The sequence below is a fragment of the Pyrus communis genome, chromosome 17, assembly GCF_963583255.1.
Source record: "Pyrus communis chromosome 17, drPyrComm1.1, whole genome shotgun sequence".
Classification (NCBI taxonomy): Eukaryota; Viridiplantae; Streptophyta; class Magnoliopsida; order Rosales; family Rosaceae; genus Pyrus; species Pyrus communis.
This window is the reverse complement of record NC_084819.1, coordinates 5000211-5023976: the sequence shown is the minus strand read 5'-3', so window position 1 is coordinate 5023976 and position 23766 is coordinate 5000211. Positions and strand designations below refer to the sequence as shown.

The 23766-nt window shown below is 36.7% G+C and overlaps 3 protein-coding genes and 1 pseudogene across 3 annotated transcripts; all 4 read right to left on the bottom strand.

Moving 5' to 3' along the window:
* Nucleotides 1-63: 63 nt before the first annotated feature.
* On the bottom strand, nucleotides 64-4138 carry LOC137722681 (cyclin-dependent kinase F-4-like). The gene is made up of 2 exons (XM_068461742.1): nucleotides 4124-4138; nucleotides 64-1208 (listed from the first exon to the last, which is right to left on the bottom strand). The coding sequence occupies exon 2, from the start codon at nucleotides 1206-1208 to the stop codon at nucleotides 270-272; it is 939 nt and encodes a 312-aa protein (XP_068317843.1). The 5' UTR covers nucleotides 4124-4138; the 3' UTR covers nucleotides 64-269.
* Nucleotides 3864-6140, bottom strand: LOC137722678 (cullin-1-like). Its single transcript, XM_068461740.1, has 2 exons — nucleotides 5833-6140; nucleotides 3864-5089 (listed from the first exon to the last, which is right to left on the bottom strand). Exon 2 carries the CDS (start codon nucleotides 5057-5059, stop codon nucleotides 4151-4153), a length of 909 nt encoding a protein of 302 aa, XP_068317841.1. The 5' UTR covers nucleotides 5060-5089; nucleotides 5833-6140; the 3' UTR covers nucleotides 3864-4150.
* A 1356-nt stretch (nucleotides 6141-7496) lies between these two features.
* On the bottom strand, nucleotides 7497-7934 carry LOC137721916 (cullin-1-like). The gene has a single exon (XM_068460938.1). It carries the CDS (start codon nucleotides 7932-7934, stop codon nucleotides 7497-7499), a length of 438 nt encoding a protein of 145 aa, XP_068317039.1.
* Nucleotides 7935-21919: 13985 nt separating this feature from the next.
* Nucleotides 21920-23032, bottom strand: LOC137721914 (cyclin-dependent kinase F-4-like; annotated as a pseudogene).
* Between the last annotated feature and the right edge of the window lie 734 nt (nucleotides 23033-23766).

Sequence of the window (23766 nt, the reverse complement as noted above, 5' to 3'; positions counted from 1 at the left end):
AGCGTCGATGTCTGATTATGTTTCGAACACTGAAATCTGAACCAAACAAAACAATGTGACTCAATTGAAATGAAATTTGTAGCTATATATTGCAGATTAACGAGAGCTTACGAAATTGTATCATGCATACATACATTACATGTAGTTGGCTTGCTGCCACTCTACTTTGAGCATTCAAATAAACTACACTCGTTAAAATAAAATTTGTATCTAGTTTTCGAAAGCTAATGAATCAAAAGCAATTAACTACCAAATCACTCGTGTCAAAGCTACACGAAAATAATAGAATTCGATGTAGGCAGAATATTGCTTTGTCTCCAAGGGATTGCGCGTGGAATCTTGTAGTTGCCAACGAAGAAGGGATGTCGGAGTACTTCATCAGCAGTAGGCCTCGCGGAAGGGTCCCAAGAACAAAGGGAAGAAATCAGCTGGATGGCAGATCTGCTCGCGGAAGGAATCATCGCAGGCAGACCAACACCGTGAAGCTGTGGAAACTGATAGTTCAAGTTTTGGGCAAGAAGCTGTCCCTCTGGCCAAGACTCCCAAGTGGGACTGCCAATGACACTGCAAATCTTGAAAATCTGATCATCAGGACTTTGACCGGGAAATAGAGGCCGGAACGAAAACAGCTCCGCCATGATGGCGCCCATTGACCACATATCGACCTTAGGACCATACAACCCTGACTGAAGCAACACCTCAGGAGCACGATACGGACGAGTAGTGCCGTAGTCTGTATAGGGAGGAGGTGCATCAATCTCCTTAGCAGAACCCAAATCGGCAATCTTAACCATACGCGCACCATCGTTAACCAACACGTTAGCGGGTTTCAAATCACGGTGGAAGTAGCCCTTTTTGTGCATGTAAGCCAGGCCCTGAAACATCTGATAGCAGATGCTTCTAACTTGTTCCTCGGTGAATTTGGTTGGCATTTTCATCATAAGATCAAGCAGACTGCTCTGCATATACTCGAAGACAAGGAATACAGAATCGTATTCGAAGATGACATCCTTCAACTGGACAATGTTGGGGTGCCTGAGCTTGGAAAGGGACTGAACTTCTGGTAGGCTTACGCACTGCTCAAAGGAACTGAATGTCTCCCTCAGATGCTTGATTGCGACGATTTCACCCGTCAGTTGGTGCCGCGCCTCAAATACCGTCCCGAAAGAACCAGCGCCTAGTTGCTTAGTAATCCACAACTTGTCCATGATCGGGTCGTAACTCGTAAGGAACCGAACCAACCCTCCAACAATTAATGTCGGGCCAAACTGAACCCCTCAACGCCAAAGAACTAGTTGCGATCTCTGAGGAAAAACCCTAGACCGTATGAACACTGATTAGGGTTCCAATCTCTGAGAACAGAAGACTTGAAAGCTGAGAGTTTTTGAGATAACGAGAGAGAGAGGCAAGTTGGTAATTGTGGTTTGAGATTCGGGAAATTTTGGGAAGTGTGGAAATTAGGGTTCCAATTTATAGCTTCATTCATTCATTCCACTATCTCCCGACTGAAACAGGAAAGGGCTTTGTAATTGGATTGCAACTCAGTTGGTTTAATTGGATTTGTAATTGGATTCGTGCAACGCAAGCAATCCCACTCTCCCAGTTGCTACTTGCTACTTCAGAGAGTCGACTTCCTGACCGCCCTAGGAAGGAAAGGGCTTTTTCGTCAATTGGCTTTACTTTGGGCACAAGGGTAGGATTTCCAACGGTCAGGATTTTGTAAAACGCGTTTTCACTTGGGTCAATAGCTGTCAACGGTTCAGATATTAAACACGGTTGTGTGAAGCTATGAAGTGAAAACGGAAGTCGTTAAACTAAAAAGGAGAGGCAAAAACAACAAAACCAACCCCCTCATAACAGCAAAGCTTTATCTCTCATGCATTTTTTTTTTTTTTAACAAACGATATTATTCATACTAAGAAGAAGGGATGGGTTTAGCCTGAGTCAGCAATAATGTGGTTTAAATTCGCTCAAACTTGAGACCTCTCACTTCTTTTCTTTTCTTTTTTCTTTCCTTTTATTTTTTTTAATTTTTTTTTATTATCTACACTAAGAGGGGTAGACTTAGGGCTGATTTGGTATTGTTCTGCTTTGAATAAAAAAAACTGCTTCTATTGTGCTGTGAGAATAAACTCATTTTTGCTGCTTCACGTTTTCAGTTTTTTTACCAAAAATTGTGAAAATATGTTGTTTTTAAGTGTTTACCAAACACCTTTTTTAGCTCAACTTTTTTTGATACCCACTTTTTATAAAAGTACATCAGTACCAAACCAATACTTAGTCTCACAATGAGCTAGCAATACCACTAAACCGTAGGCTATTGGCCTCTCACTTACAAATGAAGAGAAATACTACTAGACCGGAATACTAAGGGACCTAATTCTTCTAATTAATTACGCAACTTTAGGCTTATTTAGAGCATTAACTAATTGGGGGCGTCAAAGTGCTCGAACCGAAGGGTTACGTCTGACTAGGATTTGAAGGTAAGAAGCAGGATGCCCTTCAGCAACTAACTGTAACTGGGGTGTCAAATCCCGTTTCATCAAATTTTTTAGGGTAAATACCCTCATGTTTCGTGGTTTTCAACATTTGTTACATTAAGTTTTTTTTTTTTTCGTTCCAGAGTCATACCTAAAGTGTTAATTTTGGGACAATCTCATACATCCGTTAGTCAAACCGTTAAGTTTCCCGTTATCTGATGACGTAGCGCCCATATGGACAATGACTAGACGTCACGTGTCATTAAGGGGTCCACGTGGAAATTAAAAATTCAAAAAATAATAATTTTCTTTTTTGGTCCTCTTTTACCTCCACCAACATCTTCTTCCTTCCTTATCCCTCCATTCTCTCCCCCTACATCTTCTTCCTCCCTTATATATCCCTCCATTCTCTCCCCTGCACCAACCCACCAAACCTTCCTCTCCTTTCCTCTTCGACTCGTCATACATCCACCCTTCCCCCTCCATCTTCGACTCCACCCATCCAACCCACCAAACCCTAATCTGCATTGTGCCCACTCTAGCTACTCGCCCTTTCCTCCCCCAAAACCATCATTTGTATTTTCTTAATCCCAATTTCCTAATCATCTCAAAATTTCCACATCAATTCATCTCCCAACTTCAATAATCTGTAATAATCCCCAAATTTAACCGCAGATCATACAACGTCGTTCAAGTCGGGAAACCCTTTCGAGAAACCCTTCCTCTTCCTCGACAGCCTCACCATTCAATTCACCGACGCCCAAGATAGAGACGGGGACCAATTCGGCATCCTCTTCGACCCCCTTGGCATCTTGACAGCTTGAAAGAGCCCGTCGTATGATCTAATGGGCAAGCTTGAGCAGGTAGAGTGCGAACTCAAGCTGATGGTGCTGGCACTGGTGGTGAGCGCAAGGGACAAGCAGAGAGGGAGAAAAGAAAGAGGGGTTGGTCGCTGGATTGGATGGGAAGATTCGAGAGAAAGTTAGGAGGGGAACGACGTCTCCGAAGGAGGAGGAAGGGAGATCGTGGCTTTCTGCTTTCTGTGTTGGGAGAAGAAGAAGAAGGTTCGAGGGAGAGAGAGAGAAAGAATGTGGAAGAGCGAGAGAGGGAGTCCCGACCCTCTGCGTCACTTGCGACCGTGAGAATGAGGTGGTGAAGGAAGGTTTGGGTTGCCTTGGGGGAGGGGGGGGGGGGGGGGGGGGAGGGGACGGACACGGGTCGAGGGTGGGTGGGCACGGGGGAATTTGGGGAAGATGTTCTGACACTGTGAAGCAATGTCTATTTCTTGATTCTGTTTTTTAACATTTGGATTCAAACGCTGCATTGAAACTACAATTTGATGCTTGAACACAAGTACGCAAAGCTAAGACATAACGGCAGCGATTTTATCAACCACGTTTTCCATTGTTATCGAAACATTCATTTTAATGCCACAGTGACAACAATTACAAAACATACTTGGCACCAAGTTGTTAGTTATATGACACATCAGAGCGTGGGTCAAAGGATCTCAAAACAAGGAGCGCACAGTTTGCTGCATATCCGAAAGTAAAACTCCTAATAACTGAACATTTTTTTACCATTTTTCTACAGGTCAATTGTTGCAGTGCGACTCACCTCAATCCTCAATCATTGCTACATCTTCTGCCTGTCGAACAAAGGGCGAACCTTCAGCAGAGACTCAAGCGTTCCAATGCCAAATTAGCAATAAATTTCCTAGAAAGCTCCTCCAGATTTTCAACCGTGAGCAAAGTACATCCAGATACAGAATGCTTCTTCTGAATCAGTTGATTTCCATGAACCACCACCAAGCAATGTTTCACCGTCTCCATTAGCTTCTTCTGACTGCTCGGAAGCAGGTAACAAGAAACTCTATCCCTCTCCCTTCTCAAGCATTCCTCTACCTTCAACATGTAATCTGCGTACGAGTACTCCAAAATCCAACTTGATGCTTTATGCAAATAGTACTTGCGAGTATCAATGAGCATGTATTCTTCGAAGTCCTTTTCATACGCATCCAATTCTCCCATTTCAATTTCAACATATATATTTATCACATTCTTCAGTAGTTCTCTGTCAATTTTCTCTCCCTCGCGTTCTTTATGCATAAGTCCAAGTACATAATATCTCACATTAGCATTTACCTTCTGATAAACCAAATTACGGAAGCAGTTAAGTACAACTTCATTCGGCCCAGGAAGTGATGTCTGATTCCGAGTGATGCCATGGTCATCAAGAAAACCAAAGAAGTGTGAGAGCCACCTAAACATAACTTTATAATTTACCCAATTTTTGACATACTCCTGCAACATAAACTCATCATGCTTCTCCATTAGGGGCGGCAGCACTGTTGAAGAAATGTATTCCTCAATTGTCTCCTGATACTTTTCATAAAGCTGCTGAGAATAATTATGAGGAGGTTGTTGAATAGACATGTTATAGATGGTTGTGTAAAGGCTCATATATTCTTCTGAGGTGAACTGAGGTTCTGATGATCCTTGTATAATCCTGTTCATCTTTGCGATCCCCTGCTGTACGTAGTCCCATCCTTGATCCCACTCGATAACTTGGTAACCCATTGTTGTTGCCAGAAATTTAAAATCCTCCAACTATTGAAAAAAACACACACAAGATTTTCCATCAAGCAAGATACCTTGAGTGATTAAAAATTTACAATTTGGATGTTGTATCAGATTGTTCTCCTTTCATCAATTCATAACAACCACAAGCTAACATGTTAAACTAGTAAACTCTGAATCCATAATAGCATTCCTTTTCCCCGTAAGCTAACCTTGATGACAAAAACAGCATACAAACAACAGAACCCAACTGAAAGCTCTCCTTGATTTCCATTTTCGACATATTCAGCATGAACGGGCTATGATGTTGACTTTACGAGGAACGATTCAAAGGGGTATTGGACTAAACTCAGTGCCGGTAGCAATGACTGAAAAATAATATACACATTTGGACAGATTTTTCTTTTATAGAGAAATCGGCATCTGTATCCCTGCAGCATCTCAACTACTCTCCTCATTACACCTTAAGCACGACGGTTTTCGAGTTTTTCTTGTTCGTATAATGTATCGATCGTTTTATAAAAAAATTAATTTTGTATGTCTGAGGAATTGGATAATCCTATGCTTTCAAAGCTTGAGTAAATATTCCTCATGTTTCTAACTTCCTACTTTTCAAATAAAGTGTTCTAAAATCCAATTGCATTCTGTTCACTTCGATTGTATTTATAATACTAATAATTCCTAAAGAATTAAAAGAGGAAAATAACCGAAAATTAAAAAAGTAAATGAACAGAAATTATGAACAAGCAGCAGAAAGGGAAGAAGGAATTCACCTTTGACTTGTTCGCCGGTGAAAATTTTTGGTTTGCTTTTCTCCTTTCGGCCGCAATCGACTTCGGTCCTTGTGAATTTGGGAACAATCTTGGTCTCCGATCAAAGTAATTTGAAAGAAGTAATTGGATAGCAAGTGACGAGAGAACTGCGAAGAGGATCCCAATGAAGCAAAAGGAGAGGTAGTTTTTCAGAAGCTCATTTGATAGCAAGCAGATTGTCAGACGCCATGAGAGGCAGAGCTAAGAGCTCGAGGAGAGAAACGCCCAAACCCATTTGCATATACCACAGAGAAATAAGGATATTTCAATATGGTCCGTGTAGTTTTCATTGTTACCTTCAAGTCCTCGTTGTTTTCTGCTTGTTTCAGTTGAGTCCCCATTGTTTGTATTGGGGCCGGCTTTTCACTAATTATCTCTTAGTTTTACTTTTAACGATACTAGGTAGCGTCGGTTTTGTAATTAACAGAAAATTTGAATGACGGATAATTTAAAGTGATGAGAGATTCATTATCACCTGATGCTCTAGTTAAATTAAGAATGTCACAAGCTTTCGAGTTAGTAGATTAAACGTCACTGCTAACATTATTAACCTAACCTAATGTCATGCATGATGCTATACTTGAGAGTATCGTACATGACATTAGGCTCCTTGCCCAATGACTCCAATCAGTCTCATGTAAGTTCACCAATCGAAAGTGCAACCAAGCTGTGCATGCTATAGCTTTCTATGTATCCTAAACTTGGGGAGCAATTCACGGAACTATATTGGGTCAGAGTTTATTTTCAATTTTTTGGTAGAAGATGTAAATATTCCCATTCGATTATAAATAAAATCTATCTTACAAAAAAAATAAAAAATAAAAATCTTTAACTCATTTATTACTAATTAGCTTACCCTCACCCAAATTCATATTTTAGTATTGGGTAATGCTAGAGAAACCAATTTTTTATATCAAATTTTGTAAATCAAATGATGTGGTTATTGATGATTGGATTATTACTCAAGTGTTAATTAACGTGCGTATTTCGAATTGATGACATATCATTTGGTTTGCAAATTCGATTTAAAAATTTAGTCTTCCTAACGTGCTTATTAAGTATAACAAGATATGCTCCTCACTGTACGCGACTACATAGATCCTTGGATATTGTTTGACTGCAAAGAGCAAATTACACATTTAGTCCATGTAATTTGAGCCATTTTGCAATTTGATAACATAATTAACTCTAGTTCTGCATTTGATAACTTAATTAACTTTCATCCAAATCCCTAACCCCATGTTATTGTTCAAGAATAAAATCAGATGTGACGGATACGCTATGAGGAGACCACGCAATCCCACATTGAATTTCTGTACTGTTAATAGGGACTTAGCGAAATTGAAGCTATACAAAGTCGGAAATTTACTTTGGAAGGGAAGTTCTCTTCAGTTTTTTTATGTAGCAAAAATCATAGGCAATAGTTTGATTAACTTGGCGCAGGAAAACATTCGATCTGCAGAAACGTTGCAGCTTAAATACATTATTACATTGGCAACGGCTTGGCATTTCTATATAGAAAGAATCAGACCCTCCACATTGTCATCTCTAGCCAAAGCACCAGATCCAGAATCTGAATGCTTCAATTGAGTTGCGTAGACCGCCAGCAGCTCATGTTCGACTTTCTACACTAGCTTCTGCTCACCGCTTGAGTGCAGGTAATGAGAAACTCTAGCCCTCTCCCTTCGCAAGCATTCCTCAGCCTTTAACATGTAATTCATATTAGGATCCTCCGAAACCCAACTTGATGCTTTACGAGAATAGTATTTTCCAGTGTTCGTTAGCATATGCGCTTCAAAGTCCTCTTCATAAGCATCCATTTGTCCCATGCCAATTTCAACAAATATATTGATCACACTCTTCAGTAGGTTTCTGTCAATTTTCTCCCCTTCGCACCCTTTATTTATAAGACCAATTACAACAACTCTGGCATCAACTTTGGTCTCTCGATAGACCAAATCACGGAAGCTGTTAAGTCCAACTTCATTTAGGTTCGCGAGTGATCTGTCAGTGATGAAGTAGCGATCAAGATAATGAAAGAAGCGCGACAGCCTTCTAACCATAACTTTACGGTTTGTCCAACTTTTGACAGACTCCTGCAACATAAACTTGCCGTCTTCTCTTTAAGGGAGGGCAAGACTGTTGAAGTAATCTAGTCCTGGAATGTCTCCCGATATTTGTCATAAAGCTGCTGAGAATAATCATAAGGCGGGTTTTGAGTACACATGTTGTAGACAGTTGCGTAAAGCATCATATAATCTTCCGTGCCAAACTGAGGCTCCGATAATCCTTGTATAAATCTCTTTAGCTTTGTGATCCCTGCCTGCATATAGCTCCATCCTTGTTCCCACTCGATAACCTGGCGTTTCATTGTTCTGGACGGAATTATTTTATATCCTCCAACTACAATGAAAACAAATGAGTTAATATGTTTACTATAAACCAAGTTATAGAATGATCATTAAGAACATAAAAATATCAAAAGAAAGAAAAGGAAAGGACGATGGAGTCTGGTAATTAATCTACCTTTAGCAGGTGTTTGTTGGCCTGTTTCAATCTGCGATATACTTTGGACTTCGTTTGCTTCACAATCTTGTTGCCCAAGAAAGTCCCAAGTTAATCCGAGATCAAAGCTACTATCCGAGAGATAAGGACTATACCTAAAAGGAACCGTAATCGTTCTTACTACCTTGCAAGAATCTGGGACAGACAAAGAAGGCTCCACAGTTTAAACATGATAGCCGGAGCTGCTAAGGCAGGGGACTCGTGTGAAAGAAGGCGAAAGCCTAACGGGGCAATTGAGATAAGAGTACTCTTTTAGAGAATAGTAATAACGAAATGGGGTAAGGGAGAGATTGAGATTAAGAAAGACTTGACGGATGCAATTCTTGGGGTTGATGAGATCGAGTTTTCTGACATCGTATGAGATGGATTTCACTAACCAAATCGCCATAAGATGGGAAGTGAATTAAGGTAGTGGTGTTGTTGCAGTGAAGCTCATAACCATGGTGACCACCATGTTGGGAATGCTGGCCTCTTACATGGAAAGGAAACCGAATATCAGGAGCGTCGTCATGAGTACACTTAATTGATGTGCAGTTTCCATTTGAGGCCTCTGTATCAAGAAATATTGAGCTGAGGAGGATAAAGAAGATGTAGGGAGGCATGGCTTTGCAACTGGGAATCATGGGAAGGAGAAGAAAGAAATCTAATACATATAAAAATTAGGCAAGTTCTCCAAGTGGGATTGAATGGCCCTAACAGATATGAAGCTTCTTCTGTCCCCTCACAAATAATTGGACTATGTTTCTTCTTTTTCTATACAGAGGCGTAGAGGAAGACAAAGGAATTTATGCGTGAGTTAAGAAAATTGATTTATTTTAATCTTAAACAAAGTTAGGGTTTTTCAGAGGTGATATTTTAAATTGTTCTATTTTACGAGAAGAGTCTCAATTCTGAAGTAAATGACACACACATTGTCTTGGCCAATTGATGCAAGGAAGGTGTACTGAGAGTAAATTCGAGAAGAGAAAAACCGTCGATCAGTGCTGGAAGGGAGACGACTTTTATTCACTGTTGGCCAATTGAAATCATATGAGTTACCACCTCCTCCAAATACTTCCATCTTGTTTCTTCATTTTTCCTTTTTTTTTTTTTTTTTTTTTTTTTTGGTTTTTTAATTTCTCAGACAGACAGGCATAATATACAATTACTTTTGCCCGAAAAAAAAAAAAGAAGCAATTACTTGATTATTTTATTGAAATTCTTTTGTTGACTTGAATCCCTTTCATAGAAAACTAGCCTCCATACACGCGCTCGCGTGCATGCAAAAGATGTTTTTTGAATCATGATGTGTTATGCGCGATTTACATGTTTTAAATGTATTTATTAATGTAGATGGAAATGAATAATAAATACATTTAATAAAAGCGGTATTTTAACTAATCAAAGTAGTTGAATCCATATTAATAAAAGTGGTGTTTCAATTTTCATCTACATTTTATTGGATTTACATTAAGATTAAAAAAATAATATTTAATAAACAACTGATTGCTAGCCCATTGTAAGGCTAAGGCCTGGTTTGGTATTGAGATGATTTTGAAAAAAGCCGATATCAAAAAAAGCTGGGAGCTGTTTTTGTATTTGATAAACATTCAGCTTCAGTTTTTTTTCACAGTTTTGGGTGAAAAAAAAGCCAAAAACAAGAAGCGGCAAAACCCAGCTTTGAAAAACTGACTTTTTTTCACATCTGTTTTACATAAAAGTTTACCAAATACTATAATACTGCTTTTTTTTTTTTTTTTTTCAAAAGCACTTTTACAAAAAGGTTTAACAAACACTATGCTGTTTTATTTCACAGCTGCTTATTCTCATAGCATATCAGAAATAGTTTTTTTTCAAAGCACAACAATACCAAACCAGCCCTAAGTCCACTCCCTCCCCTTAGTGTAGATAACATCATTTGGTAAAAAAAAAAAATGATCATTTGATAACTAATTGAATCACATTATTATGGACGTGTGAGAGATATTTTTTATAATTGGCACTATGCACCTCTTAAGTGTTTAAAAATTGAGAAATAATTTTTAATAAACAACTGTGTGAAAAAGGCATTTTTTGAATCACTGCGCGACTTAGACATTTTAAATGTATTTATATGCGTGAATTGCTTCAATATTTTTTTTTATTTCGTTATTTTTTTTATCACTGACGTTAAGTGCCTCTTAAAATGTTTTGAACACAACATTCATGATTTTCTTATTTTTTATTATATTTTTCTTCCTCATCATGTGGGCATCATCAACTTTGTCATTTGTTTATTATTTTATCTCTTCCCTTTCATTTTTTATTCTTTTATCTCTCCCCATTTATATTTATATTATATTTTATGATGACCAAATTACCAACTTACCCTTACATAATTTGATATATTATTTTGGGCAAGTTTTGAATTTTTTTGGCTGAGGGGCAGTTTGGTCCAGTTATTTTTGTCAAAGTGGGTGAGACCAAAATTTTTGTCTCATGCGTGACCCCAAAATTCCATTGTTCATCGCACTGCCTGCTTTATATATAATAGATGGATATGCTTTTTGTAAAGAAAACAGAAGGTGGAATTGTCTTTAATAATTTTCTTCAATTAAATAATTCTTTCCCGGACAAGGTATTATGTACAGAATATTACAATCAATACATAGCTAATATTATGCCAAAAAAAAAAAAAAAATTATGGCATGAAAGCCATGATCCACAAGTTGTGGCATCTGACTCATGCTAGAAAAGGTAAAGTAGAGTGATTTTGTATAAATTAATAAAAAAATTACAATATCAACAATATTTATGTTAATTATAAATATGTCAATCATGTACTGTGATACATAAATACATTTAAAATAATAAAAAAAATAACAAAATCTGCCACTACAACTGTTATCTACTTTAACAACACTCACTTTCACATTTATTTATTTATTTTGGAATAGGTCAAATACCGATCAGACACTGTAATGCAATGTTTGTTTTCTAATTCTGTTTTTTACATTTGGATTCAGAAGCTACATTGCAATGTCCGTTTCTTGGTTTCGTTTTTTTCCACCACTCAAACGCTTCATATGTGTCCGTTTTTACATTTGGATTCGGACTAAAATGTAGTGTCCATTTTCTGGTTTTGTTTTTTACTTTTGGATTCAGACATTGCGTTCCAATCTTCATTTCATAGTTTTGTTTTTTTTTCATTACTCACACATCTCCTATGTGTCCGTTTTTACATTTGGATTCAAATGCTGCATTGCATTGTCCATTTCTTGGTTTCATTTTTTTCATCAATTACACATCTCCTACATGTCTATTTTTACATTTGGATTCAGATACTAAATGAAATGTCCGCTTCCTGTTCTATTTTTTACGTTTGAATTCAGAGGCTGTGTTGTAGTGTCCATTTTCTAGTTTCGTTTTTTTTGTCACCCACACGCCTCCTACGTGTCTGTTTTTACATTTGGATTCATACGCTTAGTTGCAGTGTCCATTTCTTGGTTTCGTTTTTTTCCACCACTCAAACGCCTCCTACGTGTCTGTTTTTACATTTGGATTCAGACTATAATGCAGTGTCCATTTCTTGGTTTTGTTTTTTTACTTTTGGATTCAAACGCTACGTTCCAGCGTCCATTTCATAGTTTCGTTTTTTCATTACTTACACATCTTCTACGTGTTCGTTTTTACATTTGGATTCAGATGTTGCCATTTCTTGGTTTCATTTTTTTTCATTAATCACACGTCTCCTACGTGTCTATTTTTACATTTGGATTCGGATACTAAATACAACGTCCATTTCCTGGTTTTATTTTTTATGTTTGAATTCAGGCATTGTGTTGCAGTGTTCATTTTCTGGTTTCTTATTTTTCATCACCCACATGCCTCCTACATGTCTGTTTTTACATTTGGATTCAGATGCTCCGTTGCAATGTTCATTTCCTAGTTCTATTTTTCCATCACTCACAAGCCTCCTACATTTCACACCATAATGGCTTAAAGTGTATATTTCACACACTTTGAAATTTAATAGTCAATAGCCAATTACAAACCAGACATTAACGATCTCTTTTTTATCTCTTGAAGTGCCAGTTTGACAGGATAAGTGTGTGCATCCATGGAGCCATAAATTGGATGCATGACTCAAGACTAATTATTATGGCTGTTTTCGACCTTGAAGACGAGAGATTCAGAGTCATCCCACACCCAAAAGATTATGCTTACGATATTCATGGTATTAACGATAAGCTTGGAAATATATTTGAAATGGAAGGGTGTTTGGCTAATAGGTGATCGGCAAAATTACGGATTTTGAAGGACTACCAAAATCATGTGTGGGTTAAGGAAACTATCATCTTTCCCTTTAGTTGGAGGGAGTACCCTATTCCTTTAGTTGGAGGGAGTACCCTATTCCTTTAGTTGAAGTATCGATTATAGAAAAACACTTTCACTTTCGCTTCTGAAGTATCAATCTGAAGTATCGATTACTCGGCAGAAGCGAAAGTGTTTTTCTATAATCGATACTTCAGATTGATATTCGGTTGAAGGTACTTGCTAATTATGATGACAACATCGTCCCTTAAGGTGAGATGACTTATTTCATTTTCAAGCTTCAATTCAATGTTTTTCGGTTGAATTTTGCAATTTGGTTCATCTGTTCAAAAGAATGCATTTAAACAAAAAGAGGACCTACGCTAATATTGTTGGTTCTGTTTTTCCAACAATATTATAATGACTTAAAAGTTCATGTGACATTCATATAGAGAGAAAGAGAGGGAACAATAGAAAAGTAAAATTCTAATTATTTATAATGATTTAAAGCGAATGTGTCATTCATCATTGACTTATGCTAAATTAATATAAATATTCATTAATTAAGTTCAAAACAAAAATATGTCATTGATATATCGTTAAATAGTAAAGTTTTTATTGACTGTTGACTAAACTAATATTTGCCTAATGCCTTTCATGGGAAGTGACTAAAATGACCGATTGTCATTGGAAACATTGACCGATTGTCAAAATGAGTGACTAAAATGATCATAGACCATTTTGATAAAAACCCTGTGTTTGCTTAGTTACTTGCATCAATAGCTTTCAACGGTCTAGATTTATAGTGAGGAAAAACGTTTAGGAGTATTCATTTAAAGCCTAATTAACACAGTAAAATTCTGCAGCCATTTGTCATCTGATCATAGACCATTTTGATAAAAACCCTTCCATTGTGTCCCTCAAGTCAATGGTGGTTGCATTCGTATGTCTGTAGTTTGTAAATTGATGTTTCTGTTGTAAAAGGATAAGTGATCCACTTTATTTGAATTGGGTACTTATTGAAGCGTATCTCAGGCGGATCACTCCCTTGCAGTGTAGCTCAGGTGGATCACTCCCTTGCAAGTGTTTCTTTAAGAGCTTCTGTGATAAGTTTTAGTTAACAACAGCCTTCATCACTCCCTTGCAGCATAGCCCATTGAAAGGGAGTGATGAAAGATGCTGTGTCAACAAGCAAGTGTTGCTTTAAGAGTTTTTCAGATAACTTTAGTTATGATGTAAATTTCACTGCCTAAACTTTTCAACTTATAAAGTAAGATTTCCAATGTTAACACTCGTCTTGCTCCTTTGATGAGGTCTTCTGTACATCATTTTAACTGTTTATCCTTGATTTTCCATACTGGTGTTGTTTATCATATCAGTTGCCTTTGTATTTACAACACTCGGATTTATAGTCACGTATCAGGAACTAAATTATGTTCTATTCAGTGTGTGTCTGTGGGCCTAGAAATACATTGGCAGACGATCCACTGCCAAATATGAAACTCAGAGATCAAGTAAATTGCTTCTTGGAATCAGGTGGTACCAATAGTGCTGACAATGCTGGAAGTACTTTCCAAGTTCAAGGTTTGTTTTTCAATGTAACGGTCTGGGTTTCTGAAACCCTTCATTTTAATCTGCTAGTTTCTGTTGTTCTTAGAACTTTGTAATTGAGTTTTGGCTGCTGTTAACTTTCTGTTCCGAGTTTCTTTAATGAGTCTTTAGACAACTTCTTCATCTGTTTGGTTTAGCAAGTTTAATTGGGTTTTATCTGTTTGGTTGCTGAGAAAACAAAGGCATTCATGAATTCATACAAATGAAAAGCTTTTCTCTTTAAGCATAACTTGCTGCATTTTTTTTTTTCCCGAAGTTTCATCAAGGGGCTGCATTCAATTTTTACTTCTTATTCGGATCATCGTTTGGTCAAAGGAGTTGGGAAATAGCTTATAAAGCACATTTGGTTACTAATTTAGTTTTGAAATCTTTTCCTGGTTCTATGTGTTCTCTTGCTTTCTTGACATGTAGAAGTTGGACTGATGTGTTGAGTAAAAGGAATTTGTTTTTTATTCTTCTTAAAATAGTGATTTGCTTATTTTTTGTCACTGTCTGTTCATTACATGAAAGTAAAGGACAAGGAATACTGTGGAGAAGCTTGTGCATTTCTTATAAATTTGGGCTGTCATCGTATGCCTGTGAATGGTATGCCTTTTCTCCTATTTTTGTTTTGTAAACATATAGCAACGTATGCCTGTGAATGGTATGCCTTTTCTTATAAATTTGGGCTGTCATCGTATGCCTGTGAATGGTATGCCTTTTCTCCTACTATCTGAGAGATAAGGACTATACCTAAAAGGAACCGATATCGTTCTTACTACCTTGCAAGAATCTGGGACAGACAAAGAAGGCTCCACAGTGTAAACATGATAGCCGGAGCTGCTAAGGCAGGGGACTTGTGTGAAAGAAGGCGAAAGCCTAACAGAGCGATTGATGATAAGAGTACTCTTTTACAGAATAGTAATATCGAAATGGGGTAAGGGAGAGATTGAGATTAAGAAAGACTTGATGGATGCAATTCTTGGGATCGATGAGATCGAGTTTTCGGACATTGTATGAGATGGATTTCACTACCAAATCACCATAAGATGGGAAGTGAATTAAGGTAGTGGTGTTGTTGCAGTGAAGCTCATAACCATGGTGACCACGATGTTGGGAGTGCTGGCCTCTTACATGGAAAGGAAACCGAATATCGGGAGCGTCGTCATGAGTACACTTAATTGACGTGCAGTTTCCATTTGAGGCCTCTGTATCAAGAAATATTGAGCTGAGGAGGATAAAGAAGATGTAGGGAGGCATGGCTTTGCAACTGGGAATCATGGGAAGGAGAAGAAAGAAATCTAATACATATAAAAATTAGGCAAGTTCTCCAAGTGGGATTGAATGGCCCTAACAGATATGAAGCTTCTTCTGTCCCCTCACAAATAATTGGACTATCTTTCTTCTTTTTCTATACAGAGGCGTAGAGGAAGACAGAGGAATTTATGCGTGAGTTAAGAAAATTGATTTATTTTAATCTTAAACAAAGTTAGGGTTTTTTAGAGGTGATATTTTAAATTGTTCTATTTTACGAGAATAGTCTCAATTTTGAAGTAAATGACACACACATTGTCTTGGCCAATTGATTCAAGGAAGGTGGACTGAGAGTAAATTCGATAAGAGAAAACCGTCGATCAGTGCTGGAAGGGAGACGACTTTTATTCACTGTTGGCCAATTGAAATCATATGAGTTACCACCTCCTCCAAATACTTCCATCTTGTTTCTTCATTTTTTTTTTTTTTTTTTTTTTTTCAAATTTCTCAGACAGACAGGCATAATATACAATTACTTTTGCCCGAAAAAAAAAAAATGCAAATACTTGATTATTTTATTCAAATTCTTTTGTTGACTTCAATCCATTTCATAGAAAACTAGCCTCCATGCACGCGCTGGCGTGCATGCAAAAGATATTTTTTGAATCATGATGTGTTACGCGCGATTTACATGTTTTAAATTTATTAATGTAGATGGAAATGAATAATAAATACATTTAATAAAAGCGGTATTTCAATTTTCATCTACATTTTATTGGATTTACATTAAGATTAAAAAAAATAATATTTAATAAACAACTGATTGCTAGCCCATTGTGAGGCTAATGCCTGGTTTGGTATTGAGGTGATTCTGAAAAAAGTTGGAATAAAAAAAAGCTGGGAGCTGTTTTTGTATTTGGTAAACATTCAGCTTTAACTTTTTTTCACAGTTTTGGGTGAAAAAAATGCCAAAAACAAGAAACTGCAAAACCCAGCTTTGAAAAACCGGCTTTTTTTCACATCTGTTTTACATAAAAGTTTACCAAACACTATAATATTGTTTTTTTTTCCTTTTTTCAAAAGCACTTTTACAAAAAGGTTTAACAAACACTCTGTTGCTTTATTTTACAGCTGCTTATTCTCATAGCACAGCAGAAGCAATTTTTTTTCAAAGCACAACAATACCAAACCAGCCCTAAGTCCACTCCCTCCCCTTAGTGTAGATAACATCATTTGGTAAAAAAAAAAAATGATCATTTAATAACTAATTGAAATTGAATCACATTATTATGCGCGTGTGAGAGATTTTTTTATAACTGGCACTATGCACCTCTTAAGTGTGTGTGAAAAAGACATTTTTTGGATCACAGCGCGCTAAGCGTGACTTAGACATTTTAAATGTATTTATATGCGTGAATTGCTTCAATATTTTTTTTTTATTTCGTTAATTTTTTTATCACTGACGCTACGTGCCTCTTAAAATGTTTTGAACACAACATTCATGATTTTCTTATTTTTTATTATATTTTTCTTCCCCATCACGTGGGCATCATCAACTTTGTCATTTGTTTATTATTTTATCTCTTCCCTTTCATTTTTTATTCTTTTATCTCTCCCCATTTATATTTATATTATATTTTATGATGACCAAATTACCAACTTACCCTTGCATAATTTGATATATTATTTTGGGCAAGTTTTGAATTTTTTTAGCTAAGGGGCAGTTTGGTCCAGTTATTTTTGTCAAAGTGGGTGACACCAAAATTTTTGTCTCATGCGTGACCCCAAATTCCATTGTTCATCAGACTGCTCTCCACTGTTCATCACACTACCTGCTTTATATATAATAGATAGTTATGCTTTTTGTAAAGAAAACAGAAGGTGGAATTGTCTTTAATAATTTTCTTCAATTAAATAATTCTTTCCCGGACAAGGTATTATGTACAGAATACTACAATCAATACATAGCTAATATTATGCCAAAAAAAAAAAAAAAATTATGGCATGAAAGCCATGATCCACAAGTTGTGGCATTTGACTCATGCTAGAAAAGGTAAAGTAGAGTGATTTTGTATAAATTAATAAAAAAATTACAATATCATCAATATTTATGTTAATTATAAATATGTCAATCATGTACTGTGATACATAAATACATTTAAAATAATAAAAAAAATAACAAAATCTGCCACTACAACTGTTATCTACTTTAACAGACACTCACTTTCACATTTATTTATTTATTTTGGAATAGGTCAAATACTGATAAGACACTGTAATGCAATGTTTGTTTTCTAATTCTGTTTTTTACATTTGGATTCAGAAGTTACATTGCAGTGTCCGTTTCTTGGTTTCGTTTTTTTTCCACCACTCAAACGCCTCATATGTATCCGTTTTTACATTTGGATTTGGACTAAAATGTAGTGTCCATTTTCTGGTTTTGTTTTTTACTTTTGGATTTAGACGCTGCGTTCCAATCTTCATTTCATAGTTTTGTTTTTTTTTCATTACTTACACATCTCCTATGTGTCTGTTTTTACATTTGGATTCAGATGCTGCATTGCATTGTCCATTTCTTGGTTTCATTTTTTTTCATCATTTACACATCTCCTACGTGTCTATTTTTACATTTGGATTCAGATACTAAATGAAATGTCCGCTTCCTGGTTCTATTTTTTACGTTTGAATTCAGAGGCTGTGTTCTAGTGTCCATTTTCTAGTTTCGTTTTTTTCGTCACCCACACGCCTCCTACGTGTCTGTTTTTACATTTGGATTCATACGTTTAGTTGCAGTGTCCATTTCTTGGTTTCGTTTTTTTCCACCACTCAAACGCCTCCTACGTGTTTGTTTTTACATTTGGATTCAGACTATAATACAGTGTCCATTTCTTGGTTTTGTTTTTTTACTTTTGGATTCAAACGCTACGTTCCAGTGTCCATTTCATAGTTTCGTTTTTTCATTACTCACACATCTTCTACGTGTTTGCTTTTACATTTGGATTCAGATGCTGCCATTTCTTGGTTTCATTTTTTTTCATTAATCACATGTCTGCTACGTGTCTATTTTTACATTTGGATTCGGATACTAAATACAACGTCCATTTCCTGGTTTTTTTTTTTTTTTTTTTCATGTTTGAATTCAAGCGTTGTGTTGCAGTGTTCATTTTCTGGTTTCGTCTTTTTCATCACCCACACACCTCCTACATGTCTGTTTTTACATTTGGATTCAGATGCTCCGTTGCAATATTCATTTCCTAGTTCTATTTTTCCATCACTCACAGGCCTCCTACATTTCACACTATAATGGCTTAAAGTGTATATTTGACACTATAATGGCTTAAAGTGTATATTTGACACACTTTGAAATTTAATAGTCAATAGCCAATTACAAACCAGACATTAACGATCTCCTTTTTATCTCTTGAAGTGCCAGTTTGACAGGATAAGTGTGTGCATCCATGGAGCCATACATTGGATGCATGAATCAAGACTAATTATTATGGCTGTTTTCGACCTTGAAGACGAGAGATTCAGAGTCATCCCACTCCCAAAAGATTATGCTTACGATATTCATGGTATTAACGATAAGCTTGGAAATATATTTGAAATGGAAGGGTGTTTGGCTAATAGGTGATCGGCAAAATTATGGATTTTGAAGGACTACCAAAATCATGTGTGGGTTAAGGAAACTATCATCTTTCCCCTTAGTTGGAGGGAGTACCCTATTCCTTTTTATACGATTCACACCACCGACCTCCTCCTCTTCCAATATTCGAGATTACTCGGCAGAAGCGAAAGTGTTTTTCTATAATCGATACTTCAGATTGATATTCGGTTGAACGTACTTGCTAATTATAATGACAACATCGTCCCTTAAGGTGAGATGACTTATTTCATTTTCAAGCTTCAATTCAATGTTTTTCGGTTGAATTTTGCAATTTGGTTCATCTGTTCAAAAGAATGCATTTAAACAAAAAGAGGACCTACGCTAATATTGTTGGTTCTGTTTTTCCAACAATATTATAATGACTTAAAAGTTCATGTGACATTCATATAGAGAGAAAGAGAGGGAACAATAGAAGAGTAAAATTCTAATTATTTATAATGATTTAAAGCTAATGTGTCATTCATCGTTGACTTATGCTAAATTAATATAAATATTCATTAATTAAGTCCAAAACAAAAATATATTATTGATATATCGCTAATTAGTAAAGTTTTTATTGACTGTTGGCTAAACTAATATTTGCCTAATGCTTTTCATGGGAAGTGTGTTGGAAACATTGACCGATTGTCAAAATGAGTGACTAAAATGATCATAGACCATTTTGATAAAAACCCTGTGTTTGCTTAGTTACTTGCATCAATAGCTTTCAACGGTCTAGATTTATAGTGAGGAAAAACGTTTAGGAGTATTCATTTAAAGCCTAATTAACACAGTAAAATTCTGCAGCCATTTATCATCTGATCATAGACCATTTTGATAAAAACCCTTCCAGTTAATTTATATTGTGTCCCTCAAGTCAATGGTGGTTGCATTCGTATGTCTGTAGTTTGTAAATTGATGTTTCTGTTGTAAAAGGATAAGTGATCCACTTCATTTGAATTGGGTACTTATTGAAGCGTATCTCAGGCGGATCACTCCCTTGCAGTGTAGCTCAGGTGGATCACTCCCTTGCAAGTGTTTCTTTAAGAGCTTCTGTGATAAGTTTTAGTTAAAACAGCCTTCATCACTTCCTTGCAGCATAGCCCATTGAAAGGGAGTGATGAAAGATGCTGTGTCAACAAGCAAGTGTTGCTTTAAGAGCTTTTGAGATAACTTTAGTTATGATGTAAATTTCACTGCCTAAACTTTTCAACTTATAAAGTAAGACTTCCAATGTTAACACTCGTCTTGCTCCTTTGATGAGGTCTTCTGTACATCATTTTAACTGTTTATCCTTGATTTTCCATACTGGTGTTGTTTATCATATCAGTTACCTTTGTATTTACAACACTCGGATTTATAGTCACGTATCAGGAACTAAATTATGTTCTATTCAGTGTGTGTCTGTGGGCCTAGAAATACATTGGCAGACGATCCACTGCCAAATATGAAACTCAGAGATCAAGTAAATTGCTTCTTGGAATCGGGTGGTACCAATAGTGCTGACAATGCTGGAAGTACTTTCCAAGTTCAAGGTTTGTTTTTCAATGTAATGGTCTGGGTTTCTGAAACCCTTCATTTTAATCTGTTAGTTTCTGTTGTTCTTAGAACTTTGTGATTGAGTTTTGGCTGCTGTTAACTTTCTGTTCCGAGTTTCTTTAATGAGTCTTTAGACAACTTCTTCATCTGTTTGGTTTAGCAAGTTTAATTGGGTTTTATCTGTTTGGTTGCAGAGAAAACAAAGGCATTCATGAATTCATACAAATGAAAAGCTTTTCTCTTTAAGCATAACTTGCTGCATTTTTTTTTTCCAGATGTTTCTTCAAGGGGCTGCATTCAATTTTTACTTCTTATTCGGATCATCGTTTGGTCAAAGGAGTTGGGATATAGCTTATAAAGCACATTTGGTTACTAATTTAGTTTTGAAATCTTTTCCTGGTTCTATGTGTTCTCTTGCTTTCTTTACATGTAGAAGTTGGACTGATGTGTTGAGTAAAAGGAATTTGTTTTTTATTCTTCTTAAAATAGTGATTTACTTATTTTTTGTCACTGTCTGTTCATTACATGAAAGTAAAGGACAAGGAATACTGTGAAGAAGTTTGTGCATTTCTTATAAATTTGGCCTGTCATCGTATGCCTGTGAATGGTATGCCTTTTCTCCTATTTTTGTTTTGTAAACATATAGGTTTCTATTCAATGCAGACATCTGAATTAAACATCTCAATCCTTGTGCTTTTAATAGATGTCATAACATGATTACATTCAATGCAGACATGCAATTGCAACGAAGAACCTCTCAAGATCCGTGGCTCTCAGGGGTTGTCGAACTCTAATTTGATTACAAGCGTCTGTTCAATGTTCAGTCTCTGAATGAATAATCAAGAAAGAAGATTGGTGTGATACTCTTGGAAGAAGCTTCGGACCTTTCTCACACTCTGCTGGTTTGACTGTTATGAACTGAGCTTGAAATTTTTGTACTCTTTAACAGGTATAATTGGCACATGTTTCAAACAATGAAATTTGAACCAAACAAAACAACATGACTCAATTTTTATAAGTTTTGTAGCTATATATTGCAAAATCGTATCATACATTAGTTGTTGTTGGCTTCCTGCCACTCTACGTTGAGCATTCAAATAAACTACACTTGTTAAAGTAAAATTTGTACTTAGTTTTTGAAACCTAATGAATCAAAAGCAATTAACTACCAAATCACTTGCGTCAAAGCCAAACGAAAATAATAGAATTTGATGCAGGTAGAATATTGCTTTGTCTCAAAGGGATGGCGCGTGGAATCTTGTAGTTGCCAATGAAGAAGGGATGTCGGAGTACTTCAGCAGCAGTCGGCCTTGCTGAAGGGTCCCAAGAACAAAGGGAAGAAATCAGCTGGATGGCAGATCTGCTTGCAGAAGGAATCATCGCAGATAGACCAACGCCGTGAAGTTGTGGAAACTGATAGTTCAAGTTTTGGGCAAGAAGCTGTCCCTCTGGCCATGACTCCCAAGCGGGACTGCCAATGACACTGCAAATCTTGAACATCTGATCGTCAGGACTTTAACCGAGAAATAAAGGCCGGAATGAAAACAGCTCTGCCATGATGGCTCCCATTGCCCACATATCGACCTTAGGACCATACAAGCCTGACTGAAGCAACACGTCAGGAGCAAGATATGGACGAGTAGTGACGTAGTCTGTATAGGGAGGAGGTGAATCAATCTCCTTAGGCGAACCCAAATCCTCAATCATGACCATGCGCGCACCATCATTAACCAACAAGTTAGCAGGCTTCAAATCACGGAGGAAATAGCCATTTCTGTGCATATAAGCGCCAGGCCACGAAACATCTGAAAGCAGATGCTTCTAACTTCATCCCCGGTGAATTTGGTTTGCCTTTTCTTCGTAATATCAAGCAGACTGCTCTGCATATACTCAAAGACAAGGAACGCAGAATCGCATTTGGTGATGACATCCTTCAACTGGCCAACGAGAGAGAAAGAGGCAAGTTTCTAATGATCTGAGATTTGGAAAATTAGAGAATGGAAATTAGGGTTCCAATTTATAGATTCATTAATTCATTCCATTATATCGTCTCCTGATAGAATGAGGAAAGAAACACTCACTTGGTTTAATTGGATTTCTAGTCAACTATTTATACTTGGATTCTTGCGATCCAAGCAACCTCCCAGTTGCCAATTCACTTCGCTACTTAGTCCTTGCTGCTGTAGGAAAAGGGAAGGGCGTTTTCATCAATTGGAAAATCTGATTTTATTACTTTGGGCACAAGGATTTCTCAAACGGTCAGGATCTTTTAAACACGTTTTTTACTTGGGTCATTAGCTGTCAACGATTCAGATACTATAAAACACGTTTTTAATTTTCAAATTTAGTAGCTTTCGATTAATTTGGAGTTAACCTGTGATTTTGATTTGCCCTGTGCATGTTGGTATTCTAAAGTTTACTAACTCAATACCAAAATATGTGGGTGATAAGTTTACAAACTCTATCACACCTCTCACTTTCACTCTCAATAAAATTGGACAAAGAAATAGAGAAAGGAGGGAAGCAACAAGCTTTGATAAAACACTTGGACTTTGATATATGAAAAGAAAGTTTACAGAAATCAATAGCTTACAAGCTGAAAAATGAGAATGGGAAATGGTATTCGGATGATATGATATAAGGCTTAGCAAGATGGCCTATTTATACAAAACTGAAAAAATAAACAATCCAACAATACATATAATGAATGATGGTGTTCCACATCTTTACACCCTTTCAAACACATGCAGCAACTTTGATAGTTGGCATACACATGCATTGCATCATGGCAGGTTGTAATAACAACCTTTCGGTTTGCACACAGCAGCACACTGCTGTCTTCCTGCTAGCACATCACATGGCAGCACACTTGCTGTCTTTCATCACCATTCGGCTGAACATGGAAGGAGCAATGATGATTATATTTTGCTGGAAACAATCTGTAAAGAAAGGTTAGCATCACATGGACAGATCACATGACTTTTAATTTGAATTTCCAACATGCCCCCTCAAATTAAAACCCCTTCATG

Coding starts and splice junctions, on each gene's coding strand:
- LOC137722681 (XM_068461742.1), bottom strand. CDS start 1,208: ATGGACAAGTTGTGGATTACTAAGCAACTAGGCGCTGGTTCTTTCGGG.
- LOC137721916 (XM_068460938.1), bottom strand. CDS start 7,934: ATGGTTAGAAGGCTGTCGCGCTTCTTTCATTATCTTGATCGCTACTTC.
- LOC137722678 (XM_068461740.1), bottom strand. CDS start 5,059: ATGGGTTACCAAGTTATCGAGTGGGATCAAGGATGGGACTACGTACAG.